The sequence below is a fragment of the Anastrepha obliqua genome, chromosome 3, assembly GCF_027943255.1.
Source record: "Anastrepha obliqua isolate idAnaObli1 chromosome 3, idAnaObli1_1.0, whole genome shotgun sequence".
NCBI classification, from domain to species: Eukaryota; Metazoa; Arthropoda; class Insecta; order Diptera; family Tephritidae; genus Anastrepha; species Anastrepha obliqua.
Window position 1 is genome coordinate 95,761,279 of NC_072894.1, and position 27,054 is coordinate 95,788,332.

At 36.2% G+C, this 27,054-nt stretch overlaps 1 protein-coding gene across 3 annotated transcripts in view; it reads left to right on the forward strand.

The window, feature by feature from the left end:
• Nucleotides 1–27,054, forward strand: part of LOC129242699 (plasma membrane ascorbate-dependent reductase CYBRD1) — a 53,199-nt gene that overhangs the window by 1,910 nt on the left and 24,235 nt on the right. The window contains exon 1 of one of the 3 annotated variants that reach the window (XM_054879498.1): nucleotides 1,843–2,267. The exons of 1 other annotated variant lie outside the window; for it this stretch is intronic. In XM_054879498.1, the coding sequence (XP_054735473.1) occupies nucleotides 2,243–2,267 (25 nt within the window). In that variant the 5' untranslated portion in view covers nucleotides 1,843–2,242. Of the gene's footprint in view, nucleotides 1–1,842; nucleotides 2,268–20,432; nucleotides 21,197–27,054 lie in introns of those variants that run through there. One more of the 3 variants, XM_054879497.1, reaches the window with a different exon arrangement.

A 27,054-nucleotide genomic window follows, 5' to 3' on the forward strand; every position in this document is an offset into this window, starting at 1 on the left:
TTCTTTAAGTATGAATATGTATATGTATGTACTTGTGTATATGTATCTAAATATACGCTACATTTTTTGCATTTTAAACCTTTCAAAATTTTTTAACCATGCCTTTATAATGCCAAGCACCAACTATTTCTGGTTGAATTTAATACAGTGGCTTTTAAGACACATATAATATGTATATAAATATTATTACTTAAGTAGATATTAATTATTTAAACGATTTTAATATTTATTAGTACATACGTTTATATTTCTAAGTAACTTTTAGTAGAAGGGGGTCGATGATTCCAAGAATTTTTTAAAAATATGTTTCCGTAATTGTAGAAACCTACTTAATTGTGTTTTATACAAAAACTTGATATTTTTCCATTTATTTTAATTTTGTAAAAAAAAGAATATAATTACCAATATTTCTTAAGTAGGAATGGATGGCTTGAAGCCATTTTGCAATGCCTAAATGACAATACAATCTTAGAAGAATCAAGAAATTTGTAATGGATTTGATGGAATAGATGGCTTGAGCCTAACTCCATCGTATACAGAGTCGTATGCGAAATTCGAAACATTTTGGGAAAACTTCTTTTAAATTTAATTAAAGGAAATCCAGTCAATGGGGCACTGCTTTCGAAGAAGTTAAAGTGTTTGAGTAGAGAGTGCCTCTTCATGGGATGAAGTATTAGCTTAATGTTTGCATTGGAAGACAGGAAGGAACTAATTGGGTCACTCAACATAGTGTCTAGATAGTCTAAAATTAGCTGAAGAAGGATGAGTGGATATTTTTAAGCATTTTACAGAGAACATATAACATAATTTTTGTAAATATAGCAAAAGTTATTGAAATCAATCTTTGCTTACTAGGGCCAAATGCCCCAACAGAAAGAGTTTTATCTGTGCTTAATAAAGTTTGGACGCATGAGAAGCCGCAGATGAAGATATATACATATGTACAATTAAATGTATTTGATTAGCAATATGTAATTATGATCTTACTTGCTTAGAGTTTAAATAATACTTAGAAAAAAGACATAATCTGACAAAACACATTTATTCTGTTGAATCATATCAAAATATGTAGAGTTGATCTCTAGAAAACGTTGTTGGTCACTACTTTATTTTGCTTTGATCTGCTTTTAGTAAATTGTGTAATCTGTATGTAAGTGCACGGAAGTGTGTAAACTGAATATTCAAAAACTTATTATCGGTTTGTCTAATTTTACCCATGATTTCACATATACATATGTATTAATTATATTTGTGTATGCAAATCTTCAATTTAAACTTTGAAAATAGCTAATATATATCATATTTTGACGGTAACATATTGAACCGCTCTATTTTATGGCTATTCTGTACTTTTGACATTAAAAATATAATATATATACCGTATATATGGATCAACTTTAGACAAATTAATATCTAAAGAAATGTTTAAAACATTTGAAAATAACATTTTTTCACTCAGCACTTTCTAAAATTAAAACTGCATAAAAGGAATTTCTGGGCTTCTTTTCTCAGATATCTACTTGTTTTCGTACCTATGGATGTATATCAAATCACTATCTATTCAATGAGGTACCACACAAAGGTGCATAAACACAACGCTGATAAGTTCTCACATCGATATACGCTTGTGCTCGTGCTTCTGTTTGTACATACATACATATATTTTATCTGCCTAAACATGACAAAGAGCAATACAGGGCAGTTTATTTTTGTTTCACAGCTGCTCTTAAAAAGCAAAAAGCTCAATTGTTTGCTATTACGTCGTTGGTTCTCTTTGTCGCTCGAGCGTTTAACTCCAACTTTTATTTGGGGTACGAAGCGAATAAAGCATCAATATGTTAGAAAATCGTGGGAGTACATAATTTTGTTTTTGATGAAAATTCATTGCGTGTCCTCAGAAACTTCTCGCTTCCGCATCCTTTTAGTTGAAAACATAGATTTTGCGTCACCAGTTGTGAAATAAATCGCTGCTATCAAACAGTACAAAGACTTTTTTGTGAATAAATATAAAAATACAAACAAGATATAATAAAGTCAAACACTTTTTAACATAATTGTATATACATATATGTAAATATGTGCATGTGAAGTGTGTACAGTGTGATTTGCAAAGCGTATTGTTATTAATGGCTGGAATTATTAATACAGTTTAAATTCGCACAAACAAAGAGAAAGATAAGCAGGGTTCAGCTTTAAATAAAAAAAAACAGGCACACAGTGAAGCTGTGCACAAATTCCAACCATGAAAATCCCAATTTTCGTTATAGGCAAGTCAGATGAATTGTACTTAATCCTATACCTACTTATATATAGTATGTACTTGTTTGAATGTATTATATTCATATATAATATATTATATTATAGAAGTGTAAATGTTTGTTTGTAGTTTATATACTCATCCAGTGCGATGAAATTTTGAGTTATGGGTACAGACCTTGTATGGCACAATATTCTTTAAAAAGTCTGGCAGTAAAATTTCAGTATTTTAATTCTACTTGATAAAATTTTTTGTTGCGAGGTGATGTAATGCTACCTATGATGTTTCTTCATTGCAACAGCTATTTATGTAAATATCGATATTCAAACATTTGCACCTCGTATCTCTCTCGATTGAAAGACGTTAGCACCCCGTAATAGCAAGGTAAAATATGTGACAGTGTTTTGACTTATAGCGTTGTTTTAATTTATAATAATGAAGGGAGTGATAGGAGCACTCCGATATAGGGTGGGCCATATAGCGTTTGCTTTTTGAACCACCTATTTTTTTGAGAATGGTAACACAAATGACATGTCGAATGTGTTAATAATTTACTTAAAGGTTTGACATTTACGAAACGGGATGCTATACGCCTGAACAAAATTGGGAAATATTGAAAACCAATTTCCAAAGTGGTGAGTCTTCTTCTTCTTCCGTGGTTACAGTAAAGGGCGAGCGTTACCGTGATATTCTCAACGAATTTTTGTTTCCAAAAATTGAAGAGGATGACATGGACGACATTTGGTTTCAACAGGACGGTGCAACTTGTCACACCGCCAAAGTTACACTCGAACTTTTGGCTACCGTTTTTGAATTCCGATATTAATTGGTCGCCTCGGAGCTGTGATTTAAGCCCGTTGGACTATTTTTTGTGGGGAGCCGTTAAGGACAAATGCTATGCGAACCATCCAGAGACGATTGATGCTTTAAAACACGAAATCGAAGTTGCCATTTATGAAATTGGAGCCCAAACAATCGAAAATGTGCTTAAAAATTGGGTTGATCGAATGGCCTACTGTAAAGCCAGTCATGGCAGTCCTTTGAACGATATTATTCTTATTCATAAATGACAATGTGCAATCTTCAAAATATATTAAAAAAAAAGTTTGAAAAAATATTTTTTTTTATAGCCCATTCAAAAAGCAAATTTTACATGGTCCACCCTATATTATTGTTAAAGTGCTAATTATTTATTAAAACTAATTTTTCCATTGAAAATATAACATAAAATATTTTTTTACAGTACTTTTAAAATACAGAACTATGGCGCAAAATACATTTTTTGTGGTATAACCCTGAATATTAATTCAACGTTATTTTGTTTCTACAGAATTTTGAAAATGCAGAATTATGACCCAAATGAATTCAGAATGTTTAGAATTCGCTTCACATTTTTTCCATAATTTTTACTCAAATGAATATTGTAATGCAGAATTTAGGACCATTCCGTTCGTGAGCATGTCTGATCACGAACCCTCTAGCTGGTGTTGGGGTCGTGATATTCTGAAAGTTCGTATATGTACATGTTTCGTTTTATCAAAGCACGGCGGTTTGAAACCTACATATATACTTCAAAGAAGCTCCAATTCTTGACTGATTTCTGGAACTAGTCCAGTTGAGCCACAGAAAAAATGTGATTAATTTATTGCCATTGGCGTAGAAAAAGGGCACTGCAGGTGCTTTTGTTATTGAAAGTTTCTAAATTTGGACTCATAGTTATCCAGTAGGCGTCATGGATTAAAAAAAAATGTACTTCTAAAACAAGAGGAATTCAAATGGGTAACACTAGAAAAATGGAATTTTCAATTCTTATTTTTTTCATAAGTTTGACCCCACATGTAATAAGAATTTACTAATTTATAAGATAATTGTGATTTCGTTATTACGTTATGCCAAAATTCTTCTTTTCAATCGGCGCATCCATGCTGGATGTTCGCGATCACATACAAACATTATTTTGATCTTAGCCGTACGGTTGTCAAGTCATATTATTAACGATATCTTGGAATTTGTGTCTGTTTCTCGCTACCACTGTTAGTTCGCCTGTTGTTTTGAGACCTGTCCACTTCTTGAAGTTGTTGAGCCACGCCATTTTCTTCCTACCAATTCCTCTTTGTCCTTCAGTTTTTCCTTGCATCAGTAGTTTTAAAAGATCGTATTTGTCACCTCTTGTTATGTGTCCGAAATAAGGGACTTTTCTTCTTTTTATGTCCGTTAGCATGTTCCTGGAGGTTTGCATTCTATTTAGGATTATATTGTTCGATATTTTGTAATCCAGCTTATTCTCATAATTTTTCTATAGCACCACATTTCGAAGGCTTCTAGTCAGTGTATGCTTATGGAGTTCAACGTCCAGGCTTCGCATCCATATAAGAGTGTTGACCATACATAACATTTTTAAAATATTGCCTTTAATTTAACTGGTATGCCCCGACGTGCCAGTATTTTTTTAATCTTCATGAAGGTCGCTCTAGCCATTTCTACTCTGGCTCTTATTTCATGGCTATGGTTCGTTTGTTAACAGATTACAGAAGCCCCGCTAGTGTAGGGCATATCACCGGTCTTCTTCGTCTAGCTCATCTAAAGGTAGGCCCAGGAAACATGCTGTTTCGGCGGGTTGGGTCTAGAGGAAGAGGGGTGTTAGTTGAGGCGGTTTTAGAGGGCATGTGAAAAGATGGTTAGTGTCGTGCGGGGTGCCTTCACATGCCGGACATATGTTTGGTATGTCGGGGTCGATTCTGGATAAGTAGGAGTTTAACCTGCTAGTTGGAGTTCTTCATCAGCTATAGGTGGTGGTTGGACTCCGATTACGGCGTTCACAGGACGGGAGTTTAAGAAGGTGGCGACGGTCTCCCGGTGAATGTCGTTTGGTCATGGTCCCATAGGTCCTTCAGCCATACTCCTAGATATTTGAAGTTCTTTACTTTTTCTATTGTTTTGCCCGATATGGTTAATCTCCTATAGGAATAGTCTCTACTGCTTTTATTTACAATAATAAATTTGATTTTGTCAATATTTACATATACTTAGCCCGAAGTCTTTGCAGTGTTTTTCCACTTTGTTTACAATAGTTTGGAGATCCTGGATATTGTTTGTTACTAACGATGTTTCGTCTGCGCAGCGAATGTTATTTATATATATCACATTAACTTTAATACCTATTTCTGCGTCATTTATTGCTTCTACAAATATTTTTTTCTGCGTAAACGTTAAATAATAGTGGCGATGGTATGCAACCTTGTCTCACTCCTCTGTAGATTTTTGTCTCACTTGTGGTGTTGTCTCCGAGTCTAATTTCTGCAGTCTGATTCCAATATAAGTTTTGTATACATTTGACGTCGTATTTGTTTATGTCCAAATCTTTCATTATTTTAATTAGCTGGTTATGTTGTTTTTTGTCAAAGGCAGATCAAAGGCACATGCAGATATCTTGATCGGCGTCCTGTGATTTTTGTGTAAGCATTTGGTTCTCTGGTTCCAAGCCCTTTTTAAAGCCAAATTATGTTGTTCCCATAGCGGCCTCGCATTTTTTATAAATTCTGTTATGAATGATTTTTAGAAAAATGTTTACTGTATGGCTGATTAAACTTATTAGCCGATAATCCTTGCATTGTTTTGCATTGGTCTTTTTTGGTATCACAGTAAACGTGGACTTTAACCATGAGCTTCGATATTTAACAGTTTCATATGTGTTTTTTTTTTTTTTTTTTGTAATGGAAATACTTTATTTGCAATCTATCTTAGAATACAGATATTCAGAAAAAGAGATCTTATTACCTAATGACAGCATAGTATTTACACTGGTGCAAAACTACATAGAAAACTATAGAATTTTTTCTTTTTACAATTCTTATGCATATTTTATGTTATTAGATTTAATTTTTACTCGAAATTTGTATAACTTACTTCATGTATAACTTATATTAGAAGTTTAAAATTTAGTGGAGCATTTTAACAATTTCATATTTAGCTCGTTTTTTTTTTTTTATTAATCGTCTAATCTCATTGGTTTTGTGAGATTTCTCTCTTAACAAATGGAATACCTAGATCCATGAGTATGGCTTCGTCTGTGATAAACCAAGGTGCATTAACAAGTGTTCGTAAGGTCTTTGACTGGTAGCGTTGCAAAATCTCATATGTGATTAAACATTTTCATTGGGGTTGGCACTCCTCTGTTATCTATAAGTATGAGAACATCAGCTGAGATTTCGTCACAACCTGGTGCTTTTTTGGTTTAGATAATTTTATTGCATTTTTTATTTCAGACATAGTTATTTTAAGTAATGGATGATCTGTTGAGTCCATTTATAGTATACTAACATATTGATTTCCTAAATCGTCTTTGAACAATTCATAAATACTTATGAATTATGCATAAATACTCACATTCAAATAAAACATAAAAAGTTTTTCTTGAGAGAGATAGCATACCACGTAATTGTTACGTAATTGTTACACTTTGTGGAAGAAGAAAAATGAAGAAAAAGTTTTTTGTAATAGAAAAAGCTCTGCATAAAAAATATCTGCCGTTTGGAGGCGGTTTGAAACTGTAGGTCCCTCCATTTGTGGAACAACATCAAGACGCACACCACAAATAGGAGGAGGAGCTCTCGGTCAAACCCTCAAAAAAGGTGTACGCGTCAATTATATACATATTTTCAATTAAAATATAGTTCAGTCTTTAGCTAAAGCCATAAATCGAAATTTCAAACTTTGTACAAAATTCAAAAAAAATCATGAACTTTTCAACTTTTGTATAGCCCATTCAATTTTAGTAAAACAAAGTGAAGGTTTGAAGTGCTTAAAAAATTGCGATGATTTGAAAAACTAATAACTCCAAACAAATAAAGGGTGTTTTTTTTAGAGGTTAGGTTTTCAAGTGGCACTACTTTTTTCGTAGATGATCTTTTTGACAGCTGTCACTTGATTTATGCTCAGTTTGGTTTGCCATTTCATAATGAATAGACTTACACCTGAACAACGTTTGCAAATCGTGCAAATTTATTACGAAAATAATGGTTCGGTTCGCGCGGTTCGAAAATAATGGTTTTTGTTCAGCGATGAAGCTCACTTTTGGTTGAATGGGTATGTCAATAAGCAAAATGGTCGCATTTGGAGTGAACATAATCCACAAGCCATTGCTGAGACGCCATTACATCCTCAAAAAGTCACTGTTTGGTGTGCTCTATGGGCAGAGGGAATCATTGGTCCATATTTCTTTAAAAATGAAGCCGGCCATAATGTTACAGTCAATGGAGAGCGCTATAGAGCCATGATTAATGACTTTTTCGTGCCTGAATTGGACGATGTTGATGTGGACGACTTTTGGTTCCAACAAGACGGCGCTACATGCCATACAGCCAACGCAACAATCGATTTATTGAAGGAAACTTTTGGTGAGCGCATTATCTCGCGCCGTGGACCTGTGGCGTGGCCTCCAAGATCGTGCGATATAACACCGCTGGACTATTTCTTGTGGGGCTATGTGAAGTCGCTTGTCTACGCAGATAAGCCCGAGACGATTGACGTCTTGGAAGAGAATATTCGGCGCGTTATTGCTGACATACGGCCCCAATTGCTGCAAAAAGTGGTCGAAAATTGGGCCTCTCGGCTGGAATTTATTCGAGCTAGCCGCGGCGGCCACTTGCCCGAAATCATTTTTAAAACATAATGGCCAACCCTTATCTTTATAATAAAGCTAAATTCTTGGCCATAACATTAAATTATATACGTTTTATTTCATCTTGAAAACCTAACCTCTAAAAAAACACCCTTTATAAATACTTCACCCCTTAACCAATTTTAATCAATTATACTTAATTTTTCAATGAAATATCACATTTTTGAATTTTCGAAGTTTTAATGTAAACGGTGAGCGATTTCATTCATTCTACAGTATTGTAATACCTCCACATATAAGTAGATGATCTACTTTTTCGTTGTTAACTCCTAATACGTAATTAAAAAGCGAGATTTCCCATACAGAATTTCTCTCCCAAAATCTGGGATTATAAAATAGTTCTAGATAATAACCATACTTTTTGACATACAACCCCGTGTTATCGATAATTATTACTACGAATGTAAGGAGAAACATCAAAATAAAAATTAAATGAAATGGACTCCGTCAAAGAAGACAGGTCTGTAAAAATAATTTTAATAAAATTTGTGTTAGGAATTATTAATAATGCATTTATATTACAGAAAAAATGTGTGTCCTTAAGCGCATTGTCCTCTTATTACTTATTATAAAATGTTATGTCGAATGTCGCTTGCGTATTGCTGCCATAATTTTTTGAAACCTCAGTAAACGTCGTTTACAGATTTCCTCCAACTGTTTATTATTAGCAGCCAAATGCGCAATTAAATTAGCTATTCTTTCTCCTTGTCTTTTCTTCATATCGTTAATAATAATGAAACAAACCAAAAACACCGAAATACAGGGTTGGCCATATTAAACTGACCCATGTGATTATTAAAAAAATATGGAAAAAGAAACATTTTTTTGTGTTTCATTGTGAAAAACATTTAATTTAGTTCAAGGAGATTCGTTTACATCACTTTTTGAATATGATATCGCGCAAGTGGTCGCCCTTAGCTCGTATAGCGTAATGTGCCCGTTTTTCGGCGTTTTCCATAGTTTTGGCCAGCGTCTCGGCCGATATGGCGGCTATTTCCCGTCGGATATTGGCCTTAAGTGCGCCTAGTGTCTTTGGCTTGTTGACGTAAACCTTAGATTTAAAATTACAGTAAAAAGTTATAGGGTTACTCAATGGGTCAGTTTAATATGGCCAACCCTGTATTTCACCAAAATAATTGGGTTTACCAAATGTGAACGGGTAAATTAATTTTGTGGATTTATTTGTAATTAATGCATATGTGAACGTACTTTTTTCCAGTTACTCGTTCGATACCATAATGATAGCCGCACGAAAAAAAACATGAATTGCATACTGCACTCAATGATAAATTAATTTGCGCAAAGTACTTATTTAAATACAGTCTGAATGCCTCGAGTAAATACAATGTTGCTCAGTATTTGGCGTAGTTCACTAAACTCACAGTGTTTTACCATACATTTTTTAACACTTTGAGAAACAGTGTATCACACATACACGTTCTTATGGGTTTTATGAATATCAACAAAGCGTATCTTCAGGGTTGATGCTCTGTACATCGCTATTTTCCACAACTTGATTGATTTAAATTTGTTTCAAAAAGGTTTATACTCGTACTATGTTTACAGACTGCTACTTTACGTTAACTATCAGATGATGCATATACATTATTTTTGTATTTTCTTCTTGAATTCAAGTAGCATGAGGTTAGCAAGAAAATTTTAGACAATTTTTCCCTAGATTTTTTTAGTGAGTCCAAGGGAGATATGGAAAACGTTTTTTTATAGTTTGGTGTTTGGTGAAGCCAGTTGTATGATATAGCGTTCCGAAACTGAGGTAAAGAGAAAATTCGATCAATTTTTCAAATTTAAAGCAAGCGGCAAAAAAACTTGTTCTGATTATGAACTCAGTATCGAATTGTTAAATAGTTATAAACGAATGTTAAAGGACTTTAACTATTTAAATAACTATCTCTATAACACCTATATTCATAACATGGAACTGAACATTAAATCAAATTCCAAAACCTTCTGGAATTACATAAAATCTTGATGGAGTAGTGCCAGTGTCTCATTTTAGATAATAGCCAAACGTGAGTAATAGTCAAAACACTTGAGAGTTTTTTAAGTCGAATTTGGTTGATGAATAACTTGATCATCCGTGCGACTTTTCCGCTGACCTAAATTACGCCTGGAACTTTGGAGCTCTATGTCTTTCTCAGGAGGATATTAGTAATTCTTTACTTGAACTGAAATCTTTCTCTTAAACTGATGCTGATAGACTTTCAGGAGTTTTGATAAAAAGTTATCCGTCCTTGGTCTATTCGCGGAAATTAATATTCAACAAATCTTTATCGTCAGGTAGTTTCATTGGCGCAAGGAAGCTCTCTGCTCTTCTTTATGGCGATAAAAATGACGTTAAAAATGATAGGCCTATTTAACAGCTGGGTAAGACTCCGTCAGAAAATATGAGATTTGCAAGTGGAAGCGCGCACGCACGGTTCGCGCTGCGTTATGTGTTCCTGTATGAAGTGACTGGAGCAGACTGATGCAGGTCTGTGTGCGTTTTTCTACTCCCGCGCTGCGTAACCGCGAACTTCACGGTGCGCGCTTCCACTAAAATCGCAATATCTCGAGAACTATTATAGACACCATAAACATTTTTTTTTTTCAAAATAAAGGTTAAATCATAAGGAATCGTTACGTGTATAACAGAAAATCTAAAAAACTGGCCAAATCAACTAAAAATTGATTAAAAAAATTTTTTTGACTTTTTTTTGGTCAAAATTTCGAAATTTTTTTTTTAACATAATACTAATTTAAACTACTTATTTGTTTCTATATTGTCTGTAAATTGCATTGAAATCCATCCAACGGTTCAAGAAATATTGATTTTTGAAAAAAACACGGTCCCGATTTTCAACATGGCGTAGATGACTCAATTTTGAAATTTTTTCAAAATCCTTTTAGGCTCGAATGTATCTTACCTAGAACTAATATTTCCCAAAGTTTCAAAGAAATCGAAAGACCACTTGCAAATCTCATATTTTCTGACGGAGTCTTACCCAGCTATCGACTTTTTCCAAAACGTTTGAGCACGCGTTCAATGCAAAAATGAACTTTGTGGTTAAATCTTTAATTTGCCCAAATCAGTAGATCTACAGTGTCCCGTCTTTCTGGGCTGGTTACCAGGCCGACTGTATTAACACTGACTTTTCGAAAGCCTTCGACAAAATTTCTCACAGAGTCTTAATTAAAAAATTAGCTTATTTCGGTTTTCGTTGTACTTTTCTGCAATGGATAATCTCTCATTTGTGCAATAGACTTTCGCTGTAACAATTGATGGTACTTCATCTAACCCTTTGTTGCCACCTCTAGTTTTCTGCAAGGATGTATCTGGGGCCGCTCTTATTTGTGTTATTTATTAATCATATCCAAAGTTGTTTCTCATTTGTAAAATTTTTGCTTTATGTTGATGACCTTAAGATCTTCTCAGTGTTCAAAACTCAAGAGGATGCCGTTAATCTTCAAACCTATATTGATTGGCTTTATTAGTGGTGACAGCAATCACGTCTTTCGCCGAACTTGTCCAAGAGCTTTTAAATGTTCTTCTCGAAAATATCTAACATTGTGCACACTAAGTACAATATCTGGACTTGTGTACTTCGTCAGACGGAATGCCACTAAGTTCTCTGATCACTATACCAACAAGTTAATCTATACATTAATCCTGTTTTTATTTGGAGACCATGTAGTCAGCGAGCTATCAATAGAATCAAACGTGGGCAACATTTTTTTCTCAAATATACCCTTCGGTCTCTGAATTTTATTGAACCCAAGCCAACATATTCTGCTCGTCTCATGCTTATAAGTCTCAAGTTCATAGAAATTCGTAGGTCTATACTGTGTTTGTCCTTTACTTATAATATGATTACTGGAGTCATAGATTGTCCTTACTTGCTGAAAAGGGATCGATAAAATGTTCCCCAGCGATCTCTTTGGAACCTCTACCCTTTTTATGGGAAAAATTTTAAAACTAAGTATGCCAGTAATGCTCCCATTGCTCGCGATTTACGTGAATTAAATTCCATTAATAATGACGTTGTTTTTGATTTTTAGCTTTCACGAGGTGCTTTTTTAAATTTTTTGAATACTATATTATATTAAATGTAGTTGTTTTTAAATATATATAATAAATATATCCATAGTTTCATCTCAGTGACTTTTGCATCATAGTCTGTAAAAATCGAAGTTCATAGATTTAAATAAGTAAATAAACAAATAAATAAAGAAATAAATAAATAAATAAATAAGTAAATAAATATATAAATAAATAAATAAATAAATAAATAAATAAATAAATAAATAAATAAATAAATAAATAAATAAATAACTAAATAAATAAATAAATAAATAAATAAAGAAATCAAGCCTTTAATTGACTACTTTTTTAGGGTATTAAAGTCAGCCACTGGAAATTTGAAAAGTACGTAGTTTAATGTATCTGCTAAGTGACCACCTTCATTTTAATCACTTTGAAGAAATTTTCGATGACATTTTGGCACAGTGCCTGCTCAATTCAACAATCCAATTTCCATCTCGTTTTTTGATTCAATAATTAATTTTTTGTCATTGGATCTTACCCATTCGGTAGTTAATTTTTAAGTGAATTTAAGAGTGTATACCTGATCAGTTTGTTTTCAGGCCGAGGGTGTCTATTCCGTTATGGCTGTTTATAGCACAAGACAAAGTTGTCGGTTAAAGGGTTAACAAATGCAATTGCACAAATACCGGTAAACATTCGAATGTGTACTCGTACATATTTACGTACTTAGGTACATAAAAATACATACATACATATGTATATAAGTAAGTAATAATTTTTACGAATGCAAATAAAAAAAGAAAAACAATGAAATCTCGGTACATATTTATACATACGTATGCATGTATTTAGTTCTTGACGGCAATCATATTGATTGACTAACTGGTTGTCGTGAATCATTAAAATTCAAAACAGGTGTAGCCGTGGCTGGTATTTTATGCACATATTAAACATATATAAGTACATAGTATATATGTATGCATATACTAAAATCAGCAAAATGGTATTCAAATCAATTGCCACAAAGTTTCAATTGTTAGATTACATATTGGTAGAGTTCTTTTGTACTCTTTTGTTTAGTTTTCAAAAAAATTACTATCACAATTTGGAATTCACTTCGAGATCATATCAACTTCCTGATACTTTGTGTCTCAAAATGGTATGAAATGTAAGATGTACATACTTACATACATTCATAATATAAAAAATTTCAGTTATCGGAATTGGGCGCGGTTGCTAATTCATTTCACTTGTTGGCCAGAGGAGGAGGAAGCGGTATCTCCGTTGATACCTCTGCGACAGCGTCATTAAATAGAAGTCCTTCGCGAGGGCGCTATGATCAAAAAAATCCAGAAGCGTCGGACTCAAATTGAGCGGTTCTCCTGGTCAGCGTCTGTTCTCTATAGTAGGAGCGGCTGATTAGAACATGTTAGCCTGGCCTACGGGTCATCAGGATTGATACCAGTAAGATCCCGATTATGGCATACTGGTTTGGAAGCAGAAAGCGATCGGGCTAGAGCAGTGAATCTCTGTAACCGTAACGGAGTGAAATCTAGTTAAAATGAATTACAGAAGGGTTTGCTGCTCCTTCGCCCTATTAAAACTTGGCAGGTCTCCCAGAGCGCTCAAAGCGCGTAGTCTTCAGTGACCATGTAGGTTGGGTTGAGATGACTCTCCATTAGCTTCGGCTTGAAATCTGGCTCTAAATACTGGTGCCCATAAGGACCAGTGTCAACCCTAGTATGGCCTCCCTGTTTCATAGATAACCATAGGACTTACGGAAACTACATACACGCGTGGAGATAGCGGTTGTGAGTTTGGGCCCTAATATATTAGAATGGACATATATTAGAATGAAACAAAAACACGAAATAAAAAACAACGGAAACATGAATTCCGAAGCTGAAGAAGCCTTTAAGCGGAGCACCGTCATAAGAAAGTCCATCCACAGTAAACAGGAACAACCAAACAAAAAACGGAGGACAACGCATCAACGCTTGTAGCGAGCCAACGCCGTACAAGTAGAAGCGGCACTCCGCCCCCTTCTGCACCGACTCCGAAGACCGGTGCATTACGTGAGTTGGTAGAGCGTCTATGAAAGGAAATCGACGGATTACTGTCATATGTCGAACCGCGGAACAATGTCCACGGTGACATCAGAAAAATGTGTAGCATAATAAAACGCGCACACACTGACTGAATCACACAGCTCGAAGTCGAAGAGCGAAGGGCCAGACTAATATCGACACCGGTGCGGATAACCCAAGCAGCACTACAAACAAGTGTGAAACTATGCGCTAAAAGAGCCAGAGATAGAGGTAGCTCTAAAAGTGTCAGAGTGCAGATAGCAACAAAGTCTCCATCTGCTAAAAAAAGGAAAGACGACAGCTACCCGCATGCACTGATTCCTCCCGGGACCAAGGAAGAATGGACGAAAGTCCCAAGAAAAAAGAAATCTACGAGAGATAAAAAAGGTGGCATATATTAGACCCATGCCTGCTGCGATCATCATCGAAAAAAGGCGGATAGTATTGGTGAAAAATAGCGTAGAGCTCAAAGACCTCAGCGGAAAGGTAAAAACCATGCGGCCTACACAAAAAGGTGAACTTGCGATCGAACTAAAGAGGAGCAAGGATTTAGGAGCACCAAGATGTCGTGCGACCATAGAAAAAGCCCTAGAAAATGTGGCAACGGTCAACCTCAAGACGCACAATATTACAATTCACTGCAGAGAACTTATTCCGGATCTGAGCACGGATGATGAAATTCTCAGCGCAATAGTAGAGCAAGCGCAAGTGAAAAGCGTTGATAAAAGCTCAAAAAAAGTAGGCGTAACACACACAGAATTTGTGCACATTTTGCTTCTCGCGGATGACGCCAAAAAGGTCTTGGAGCTTAGACACATTACGGTTGGATGGATTCGATGCCGCGTGTCGGAAGTAATCTCCCCTAAAAGGTGCTACAAATGCTGGGCGTTCGTTTTAAATGCATGCAAATGAAAAGGCCGTACGAAGGTTGCAGACTGTGTGGAATGGAAGGACACCTTGCAGCAACGTGTAAAAACGCTGAAAAATACGGGCTTTGCGACGGAGCCCACCCGGCTGGAAGCGGAAAATGCCCCCGATATCAAGAGGCGGTGCGCAAATTTAAAGCATGGAGATATTGCAGCTCAACACCAACCACTGTCGAGAAGCCCAAGACCTAATATGGCAAACGCTCGCTGAAAATAATGCGGATGTTGCTCTTGTTTCCGAGCCCTACGAAAACATCAACTCTCGCAGTTGGATGTCGGACTCTGAAAGGCTAGCTGCGATATGGTTGTTTTTTTTTTTTTGCTTCCAAAAAATATTACACCTGTCTATATTATATATATATAATTGGCGTGTACACCCTTCTTGGGTGTTTGGCCGAGCTCCTTCTCCTATTTGTGGTGTGCGCCTTGATGTTGCTCCACAAATGGAGGAACCACAGTTTCAATCCGACTCCGAACGGCAGATATTCTTATGAGGAGCTTTTTCATGGCAGAATTACACTCGGAGGTTTTCCATTGCCTGCCGAGGGGCGACCGCTATTAGAAAAATGTTTTTCTTAATTTTGGTGTTTCTCCGAAACTCAAACCAACGTTCTCTCTGTGAATTCCGAATGGTAATCACGCACCAACCCATTCGGCTACGGCGGCCGCTCGTCATAGTTTCCAATCTTTAATGAGTCTAGGGTTACCTTTCTGCTCGTGTAATTGACTTGAATTGTTTTGTCGCCATTAATTTCTATTTTCCATTTTTAGAACCAGTTCAGTGTTTTGTTAAGGTCGTTTTGTAAATTTGTTTGTGCTATTTTCGGGTCTCTATGAGATGCCATTAGTACAGTGTCATCTGCAAACATCGCAATCGTGCTATTTCCTGAAGACGGTTCCGGTAAATCTGCGGTGTGGATAAGATACAGAGTGGGTCCTAATATGTTACAGTGCCTTGGGGAATTTCAATTCCAGTTGTCGTTATATTAAATAAAAAATTTTCTATCTTGGATGTAACTTTTTAGCATTAGAAAGTAGTTATATGGCAACCAAGATTGGATTTGTGGAGTAATCCAGGATGCCATACTTTGTCAAAGGCTTCAGCTACGTCGACATATACAGCCACGCATACTTGTTTATTGTTGAAGTCTTTTTTAATTTTATGAGTGACTCTGTGCACTTGTTGGATTGTCGAATGTTTTCGCCTAAATCTGAACTGATGTTGGGGAATTAAATTTATTTTTGTTACAATGGGCTCTATGCGATCAAAGAGTATCTTGTCAAATATTTTTGATATTGTCGGCAGTAGACTTATTGGTCGGTAAGACGATGCAAACGTCGCGTCTTTATTGGGCTTTGGGATCGCAATGATTTCGGAAATTTTCCATGTCTTTGGGAAGTATTTGAGCTTGGTAGCAGCATTAAAAACGTTCCTGAGATAAATTACTGCTCTGCACTCACAATAGTACCAAAATGAAGACAACGCAATAGTTTGTGAGTATCGGAGTATTGCATATTCTCCTATGTTTCATTCCCCCACAACCGCTTTCGAAGACAGTGGGAGGAGTGAATACTATCAATGGTCTCTTGTGTCAATAGACATAAACGCGGCTCCACCTTGAAGAAATGCTAACGCGGTTCCAGGGTGGAAATCAGCCGAGGAGGAGTATTGTTATAGTGTTAGTGTGGCATGCTCCATATACCATTGGTGTGATGGCACCTTTGATGATGTTTTACATATTTTGATTTACACCTCCTGACTAAAAAAAAATGGTACAAATAAAAAATTACTGAATTTGGCAAAATTTCTTAGAGTTGTTCTGGACTTTCCTGGACAAGAAATATCGTTGGAAGTTGATGAATATAGCTTAATGCGCTCTACTTCTATAGTATAAACAGCGGGGAAAGGCTGCGGTTCGGTCGGAGTTAAAAAGTATGTGTTATCAAATACTATCTAGACACATCTTAGACATATTTTTGAAGTATTTTGAACTTATGAGTGCTTCAGGTATGCCGGGGAAATTACCATGCCTTCAGCTTAAATAGAACCGCAGAGGAAGATAATTGGCTGGGAATCGGGTATCTTTATAATTGATGACGAGTTTTCCATCTCCCCATTCGATTTAAAATTAATATTTGAAATAGATCAGTGAGAAATCCCAGAAACTTTCACTGCTTCATTCGACCGTATTCACTTGATGTACTTCTACTACACTCGATGAACGAACAATACGGGGCTTACCTAACGCTTACTGAAACTCTTAAAATCGATCAAATAGATTCTCACGTGACTTAGGGGTGCATTGCGCTGTTGGCTATATAACTTCCTGTTTCGACACCTCAAAAGTGATTTTTGTTGGTGCTGTAAACATAGGAAGCACGGCACGATTTAACACTGTCTGTGCAAAAATAAAAATATGTTTTAGGTATCTGAGCGACCTCAAGAACCTGGATAATTTAGCTATAGTGTCGTAAGAGGGCGGCGACCGACCCGTAACCGAATGGGGAGGGGAGTTACTACCTTTCGGGAGTACGTGGGTTCGAATCTCCTTTCATGAACATCAAATAATAGAAAAAGGCAATGGCACATATCCCAGTGTACAGGGTTGGCCATATTAAACTGACCCATTGAGTAACCCTATAACTTTTTACTGTAATTTGAAATCTAAGGTTTACGTCAACAAGCCAAAGACACTAGGCGCACTTAAGGCCAATATCCGACGGGAAATAGCCGCCATATCGGCCGAGACGCTGGCCAAAACTATGGAAAACGCCGAAAAACGGGCACATTACGCTATACGAGCTAAGGGCGACCACTTGCGCGATATCATATTCAAAAAGTGATGTAAACGAATCTCCTTGAACTAAATTAAATGTTTTTCACAATGAAACACAAAAAAATGTTTCTTTTTCCATATTTTTTTAATAATCACATGGGTCAGTTTAATATGGCCAACCCTGTATTTCTGCAATGAAAAAGCTCCTCATACAAACAATTTGCCATTCAGAGTCGGCTTAAAACTGTAGGTATTTCCATTCCACAGAAATAACAATTGGCTTCCTTTAAACAGAATTGCAATGTTATACAAAATCTGTCGTAACTGACCACGGGCTGCCTTCATATCTCATCAACCAGCTTAAGCTTAATGGAAGCCGAGTTATTGCGTATAATCTGACAGTGATTTAGGATTATCGGTCTTTAAATGAATTTAAAAAAAAAATATTAAATTTAGTTTGCAACTCGGTAAAAAGACGTCCGAGACGTATCAAATGATCTAAAAAGGTCATAGTGTTGTGTGTTTATCTCGTACCACTGAGTGATACCTTTGAGTGGTTTAAACATTTTTCCGAAAATCGAGAAGTTGAGACCGTCCGTCGTCCAAAATCTGCTGTTAAGGAAAATGTGCGTGGAAGAAGTCGAAATCTTTATTGCGTTACATGGAAAGGTTAATGCTGTGTTCCATCTCTGTGTTATGCTGTCCTCCGTCCGCCCTGTTCGGCCAGAATACTGTGAAAATGGAAGTTGACGCTTATTGTGCGATCATCGATGATAATACTCAGATCACCGTTCAACTTAAAACACTCTTTGGCCAAAAATGCTATTCTCTCTATTAACCACGCCCCGTATTTATCTCATTTAGCACCGGGTGACTTCTTTCTGTTTGGAGCAGTTAGTCACTAAAGGAATTCGATATGTAGAAATTCAAGACATTCAAAAGTCGACGACCGTCACACTGAATAAGATTTGTAAAAACGAGTTGAGCAGGTTCTTATTGACCGTTCACAGAGTTGTAAAGTTGAGAGAGTTGTAAAGTTGAAATAAATTTGAATAAACTAAATCAATTATGCCAGAATTCTTTTTAATTTTCCCAATTTTGCACCCGTCTGGAAACTTTTGTAACAGGCCCTAGATTGACGAATTTGATACAGAAAACCATCCATATTATTTTTGTAGTTGAATTAAAATAAAATTTAAAATGCCGGAAAGTTACGCCGGAAAAGAGTACGTTTACATAGATGACCGGATAATACTAAGCAAAGATTGCATTCATTTAGATTCAGGGATGTAAAGACTATCTTTGTTGGACCAAAGAACCACAGGGTGAGGTGTGTTAGATGAGTGGGTTTGATAAGGCATGTGAAGAGGTGGTTAGTGTCGTGAGGTGTGCCTTCACATGTCGGACATATGTTTGGTATGTTGGAGTCAATTCTGGATAGGTAGGAGTTTAACCTGCTACAATATCCAGAACGTAGTTGTGCCAAGGTTACGCAGGTCTCTCGGGGTAGTTGCAGCTCTTCATCTGCTGTGGTTGGACTCCGATTACGGCATTCGGGGATCAAGAGCTTAAGAAGGTGGTAAGGGCTTTCCGATGAATGTCTGCCTAAACACTGTCCGATCCAGTAGTTGTCGATTCGTTTTGTCCTGAATCTCGTCGGCGTAGTTGAAGAGGTGCCTCCTGATGTATCTGGGAGATGGTTCTGGCTTTGCGGTAGCGCCCTAGCAGAAACTGTTGGCTGAGCAGTTTGTTGTTCTCCTTTACAGGTAGCTTCTGTGCCTTTTTATGTAGGTGTTGTAGAGAGGACATCAGGAGGCAACCCGTCGCTGTCCGAATAACAGTGACTTGGCATGTCTCAAGCTTTATCCACTGGCGACCAGACAGGCACGGCATAGTTTAGAACCGGCCGGCCAATTGCCTTAAATGCCCATGGCAGCCGGTTCTACGACCAAGGGTTGCCGCCCCAATAAACTAGCCTTGTCTAGTGCACCGTATCTAACTAAATAACAATCCATTGTATGGGTGTTTCAAGACGAGTCAAATCAAATAAAAATGTTCGCGCACGTAAAACTTCAAGCAAATTGGCGCTTGTTTTCTAGGAATAATTGTATGGTAAATTCTGTAAGATATTGAACTATTTGCGCGCCAGAAGTGTTTAGAAAAATACGGAAAATAAATCACAAAAATCGAATCATTCTCGACCACGGAAATGCAAGCACTCACTCAAAGGAGTTTTTGAGCACGCGATCCATCTTTTTGATGGCCCATCAGCCCAAAAAGAAAATACCAGGCCAAAGTTTTCCGTTGCCCTCAAACGCGTTTGTTGTAGTCTTCATGAACAATATTTTGAAAATATTCATTTTTACTCTTCAAGTGTCTCAAAATTGACGTAGCATTCCCTAAGTATTAATACTTAAATCTACGTGGTATCAAGAATGTTCAAGAAATTAATGGGTTTTAAATGAAAAATTAATTATCTGGGTTAATCAAAAATTATTTAAAAAGCGTTTCTATTTTCACGGCCTGATGCTGTATTTGCCAGAGGCATTGAACGGCGGGTAGACACACGGTTAGTGGTTGAGCTGTTAACGGCTATCGCTTTTGGCTTGTGCGAGCTTCATGCCTAAACAGCGACAGCTGCCCGATTCAGTCGCTGGAAAACCATCAAAACGCTGTGTTGGTTCGCGTGGCAGTTTGCACCATCATAAATTTTCGTATTTTCATAGCAACACGTTGAACAAATCAAATATAGTTTTCACAGTTAATTTTCAAATCGATTGCCTATATTACGTGTGTGCATAGACCATTTGCGTTGGTTAATTTAAGAGAACGTAAAAAAAAATAAATTAATTAAGTAAAACAGAAGGCGCTGGATATGCATTAATTGCTATAGTTCATTGTTATTGTTTTTAGTGTGTTGTTGTCGTGGTTGCACAAAGTGTTGTCGGCAATTAGTGTGCAGTGGAGAATTGCGTGCGACATACAAAGCAAAAGCGTTGCACAAAACGATTAAAAGCTAAAAGTTGAAACAAAAAAGTTAAAAAATCGAATTAAGTGAGATTTCTAGAAATCATGCCGTCCGAAAACGAAAAAGATATTGAAATCGGCAACAAAGTGGAAAATGTTGGTGCCAGCGACAATATGGAAAGCGTTAGCACTCCCACCACCCCCGCTAATGCCGCTCCCTCTGATACAGCAGCACCAAGTGCAGTTGTTGTTGTGTCCGTTAAGCCAGCTATGGAGGAATCGGCTCCAGCCGATAACATTACGAATGGCAACTCGAATGCGATAAGTGCGGCGGCGGACGTAGCATTAAACAGGGAGGCAGCAGCTTCTCAATCGCAAGAGCAGCCTCCGAAACATGAATCCACCGCCATGCAGGCAAATCTGCACCCGGTCATGCAACCAATGCAACAAACTATCGCAGGTAAATGTGCACTCGCTTGGTATGTTACCACTCCTTACTTGCCGCGACCGCCGCCCCCTTGACATTTGGCTATTAGCAGCGCAACAAGTACATTTGACGGTGGCTGTGGCAGTAAAAGTTGTTTTGCCGGCCTGTACATATCTATACACCGCACACACATACACGCACACACAATTCATTTATGTACCGTAATGTATACATATGTTTGTGTTTATGCTAACATGTATTTTTTTGTATGCGGTATGAATGCACGAATGTATGTAAGAGTATAAGTATGTGCAACGCCGTCAAAGTTGGCTCAGCGCATTAAATGTAGCTGGGCGCCTCTGGAGCAGCGGCGTTCGTGTTTGCGCTCAATTTCACTTTTTTCACTTTTGGTAGTTTACAAGTTATTCGTGTTAAAGTGAATTTTCCATGAATTTCCAATGTTAACTTTTATGTGATATGCCACCTCAGCATAAGCAAAGCGTTGTTCGTCTCAAGTAAAAGCAATTAGCGTCTGTAACCCGATCGCCTTGCCCTTTGTTGAGTGGCTTAATTAATTATTATTAACGGGGCAAATATCTGAAGTGTCGAGTAAATGCATATCCAGTTTACAAACATTCCATCCTATATCTATATATACATACATATATCTTAGGCCGGGTCGATTTGTGGGGAGGCAAAAAAATTGCCCATTGCTCTGTGAAAATCGTATTCTAGGGATCAAAATAAGAAGCTTTGCCGAAGGAACCATACCTCTAAAACGATTGGAGTACTCTAAATGGGTCAAAGTGGGATTTTTCAAAATATGCCCTTACCCAAAAGTTCGACCCAAATTGGGGGACATCAGAATTCGTTTTAAAGGAGTGGTTCCTTCGGCAAAGTTTCTTATTTTGATCCCTAGAATAGGATTTTCACAGAGCAATGAGCGATTTTTAAATCGACCCGCCGGTTGCCTCCGAGTGTATTTCTGCCATGAAAAAGCTCCTCATAAAAATATCTGCCGTTCGGACTCGGCTTGAAACTGTAGGTCCCCCCATTTTGTGGAACAACATCAAGACGCACACCAAAAAGAGTGTACGCGCCAATTATATATGTATATATATAACCGTATTTTGTTTACCAACCAAAAAATAAACACATTTTATCGACTTAATTTTCAGGGCATACTGCTAATCTCTTCAGATTAGGATTTGATATGAAATAGCTGATAAACTAGATTTAAAAAATTTTTTTTTTTCAAAATCAAGGGCTCAAATCTGAAAACATCAACTGTGGCTTGGAGCCAATTGCTATACCTTTTCCCAAAAAATTCCCAATCACGTCTACACTCTTGTAGCTTTGAAAAAAAACCTCAACTCATGCTCGCGAACTTTTTCCAATCTTCGCTTAGCTCTTAAAGTTTTTTATATTAGGCTTCTATCAATTCAAAACATGTTAAGGCAGGCGCCACAATAAAAATCAATAATAGCCATTGAAAATTACTTTGATTTATGATACAAAATTAATCTCTGAATTGGAAATTTATAATTTTTGCAAATTATGAACTAAATAGCTGCAGTATATAAACAGACAAGCAATGAAGCGCTTAAAGGTCTAATAAAAAATAGTTTGTAAAAAAGTTATTTAAAAACCAACTTGGATGATAAATTTTGCGACACCTATACTCAAACAGATGGCAATATTTAAACTTCTTGTACATGTTTGTGCTTTTATTTTTGTTGTCAAAGTTTTCATTTGCTCCTTTTCTTTATTTGCACCTAATGCCTTTTATGAATTGATACTCAGAAACTGAGCAATAAGTGAATGGGAGAGAAAGTGAGAGAAGGCTAAGCATATTCAGAGTTGATTACAGAAAATTGATTCATACATAAAAAAGTTACAGCCTTCTAAAGGCAACTTACAAAAGGAGTAATTTTTGAAAAAAAAAAACATTTTTTTTAACTTCTAACTTTAGGAACGAATTTTTATATTGAAAACAGGATATTGTAAGGAATTTTTAGTTATCTTTTTAGTGAAGTATTGTTGATCGGTCCTCAGCAAAATATTAAACTTAGTTTAACTGGTCTCAGTTTTACTATTATTGGCCACACGTGTTCCACTGTGCACTATATATTTCTTCACAGCTCTTTTCTTTGCCAAATAATTTTGAAATAATGTAGTGCTACCAATGTATGCAAAAAATAATTTAGTTTATTTGTAAACCGCTGAGTGTTTGCCGAATCGAAAGCAGCTTTAAGATATTTAAAGATTTTCATGGTTTTTTTGTTCACTTAAGATTAGTTGGACATTTTTGGCTAGATTAATCCGATGAACTCATTTATGTACTACGATTATATACATATGCTTCGGCGGCCGCGGTTACTGTTAGTGTTTTTTTTTAATAGTGGTATAAGTCAGTCTGTTCACAAAGTTTGGCAAAATAATTAGTAATTTTGTCATGTCTTCAGATAACGGTTCAGGTATGATCAAGTAATCCTTTTAATGTAAAGACGTGCTATTTATAATTAATTGTGGACATATACGGCGAAGAAGTATAAGTAAAGCTTGCAAGAAATCGAAACGAATAAGACTAATATCGTCTTCAGATGAATCAGTTCATATTTTAAAAGTGAATTCGGAACCCTTACACATGGAAGAAAGCAACATGAAATCAAGAAAGAGGATACGAAATCAACGTAATTATGCACAAAATATAAGAAAAATTAAGATAAATAGTGGAGAAGAATATGAAACAAAAGAGTCTAAGCATGTGAGTGGTAAACTTTTCGAAAATAAAGATTGCCTTTGTTCCAAAAAATGTATAAATGGAATCGGATATGAAGACCGGAAAGCTAATTTTGAATATTTTTGGAAATTAGCCAGTTTAGAAAAACAGAATTTGTTTCTGTATCCAAAACTTTCTGTTTCGGTAGCTTATTATAAGCGCAACATGTATGTATATAATTTAGGGTTTCATAATTTCCACAATGAAAATGTTAAAATGTATGCATGGGATGAAACAATCGCCTCAAGAGGATCACAGGAAGTTGCATCCTGCATCTTAAAGCACATTCGGGATATTACTATTCAAAAGCATGTCATAGCATACAGTGATGCCTGCTCAGGACAAAATCGTAATATTAACATAGCTTTAATTTGGTAAAAATTGTTCAGTCATCTGATAGTAATGTTGATCATAAATTTATAGCATCCGGCCATTCTTTTTTGTCAAATGATCGCGATTTTTTTTTGATAGAAACTAAAATTAAAAAATCGAATTATTTATACATATCTGAGCAATATTATAATTTAATAGAAGTATGTAAAACCCATTTTTGGTAGTACAAATGACTCAGAAAGATTTCATTTCGACAAAACAACTAAAATAATCAATGAATAATAGAAAGAAAAACACCAATGGGCAAGCTGTGCCTTGGCTAAAAATACAATGGATCAGATTTCTAAAAAATGCTGCATACGAGTGTAAGATGTTTTATAAAACTTCCTTGGGTGACAATTCCGAATTCAAAGTATTCGACCTCTACCTAAAAGAGGAAGACCTTGAATATACGAAAATATAGATTTGCTCCCATTACACAACAATTAGACCAATAGCAGAAGAAAAACGTAAAGATATTATGGGTTTACTACCCTATATCCCACCAATTTTTCACAAACACTTTATTTCCCTAAATACTAATGAATAATTTACTTAGTTACAGTGAAATGAGTTTGAATAAAATGTTAATTACTAATAAACATATTTCCTTGATGGTAAGGCGTTTTTCAATAGGTGCGCTTCAACTTTTTTCCGATAGGGAAGGCGAACGACGCAATTTTTTTTATTTTTCGCTTGCCATTTGTAAATTTCATTAGTATACATTTCATCATGGAACGCTACACACTTGAGCAGCGCTTGCAAATCATTGAATTTTATTATAAAAATGCGTGTTCTGCTAAGAAAGTTTAAAGTCGAAAAATCATCTTCAGTGATGAAGCTCACTTTTGGCTCAATGGCTTTGTCAACAAGCAAAATATGCGTTACTGGGCAGAAAGCAATCCACACGTGATTCATGAGGCACCGTTGCATCCCGAAAAAATCACTGTTTGGTGCGGTTTACATGCCGGCGGCGTAATTGGCCCATATTTTTTCGTTGACGAGAACGATCGCCACGTTACTGTGAATGGAAATCGATACCGCGACATGATAAACGATTATTTTTGGCCGCAATTGAATGGTATGGACTTAGACGACATGTGGTTTCAACAGGACGGGGCCACAAGCCACGCAGCACACGCTACAATTGATTTGTTGAAAAGTAAGTTCGATGGACGCATTATTTCCAGAAATGGACCGGTCGAATGGCCGCCGCGCTCGTGTGATTTGACGCCTCTAGACTATTTTCTTTGGGGTTATGTGAAGTCATTGGTCTACAGTAACAAGCCGGCGACGATTTGTGAGCTCAGAGCCAATATTGAACGCGAAATTGCTGGAATTTCGGCTGATTTATGCAAAAGAGTGGTCGAAAATTGGGTTCAACGATTGGACTTCGTAAAACGTACACGCGGTGGTGATGCAAAAGAAATCGAATTTCACACTTAAATGTACATATATGTTCAAACTCGATAATAAAAAAAAAAATTAGTTAAAAAAGTCAAACCGTTTGTGTTTTATTAAAAAAAAAAAGTTGAAGCGCTCTTACTGAAAAACGCTTTATAAGTCATGTATAAATTCATGCAGTTAATTTTGAAAGTGGTATAAGTCATTTCAACCTTTCAAAACCACATTTTCTTTTGAAAATGGTTATAAATTTCGGAATCATAATAAATACTTGTTTGTTGGAACTACTTTACTGTCGAAAAATCATATTTTGTAATACAAAAATACTTTTTAATCCTTTAAAATGCAAAAATCTAAATATTTCAAAATCAAGGGCTTATTTATGCGTTTATAGAAAAATCAAATATAAAAACTAAATTTACTCAAAAACGAATTCCTTTTAACACTTCCGCCCATAAGTGTGGGAGGCGTGCCAATGAGCAATATTTCATATTTCTTCTTTTCTAAATGAATGCAGACAATAAACGAAGCTTCATTAAAATGGGAGCATGTTTACTATTTGTGGCCGCCATTTATATGGTGACGTGACACTGTGCAACGAGAGCGAAAAACAGTAAATAAAACAGAAAAATATATACAGAAAATGAATGTTTAACGATTTGTAAGCTAAAATGTATTCGAGCCACCCAATAATTACCGCAATATTGCAATTCTGTTACTGCTTGCTATTCTGTTGCTGTTGGTTCGCTGCTGCAGAAGTTATTTTGATTACAACGTGATATTTAAAAGAGTTGAAAAGAACTATGGATAATTAAATCTATATATATAGGGTAGGCCATGTAAAATTTGCTTTTTGAATCGGCTATAAAAAAAAACACTGATTAATATTTTATCAAACTTTTTTTTACCTTGAAGATTGAACATTGTCATTTATGAATGAAAAATAATATCGTTTACATGACTGCCACGACTGGCTTTACAGCAGGCCATTCGATCAACCCAATTTTTAATCACATTTTCGATTGTTTGGACTCCAATTTCATGAATGGCAACTTCGCTTTCGTGTTTTAAATCATGAATCGTGTCTGGATGGTTCGCATAGCATTTGTCTTTAACAGCTCCCCACAAAAAATAGTCCAACGGGCTTAAATCACAGCTCCGAGGCGGCCAATTGATATCGGAATTCATAAACAGTAGCCAAAAGTTCGAGTGTAGCTTTGGCAGTGTGATAAGTTGCACCGTCCTGTTGAAACCAAATGTCGTCCATGTCATCCTCTTCAATTTTTGGAAACAAAAACTCGTTGAGCATGTCACGGTAACGCTCGCCATTTAC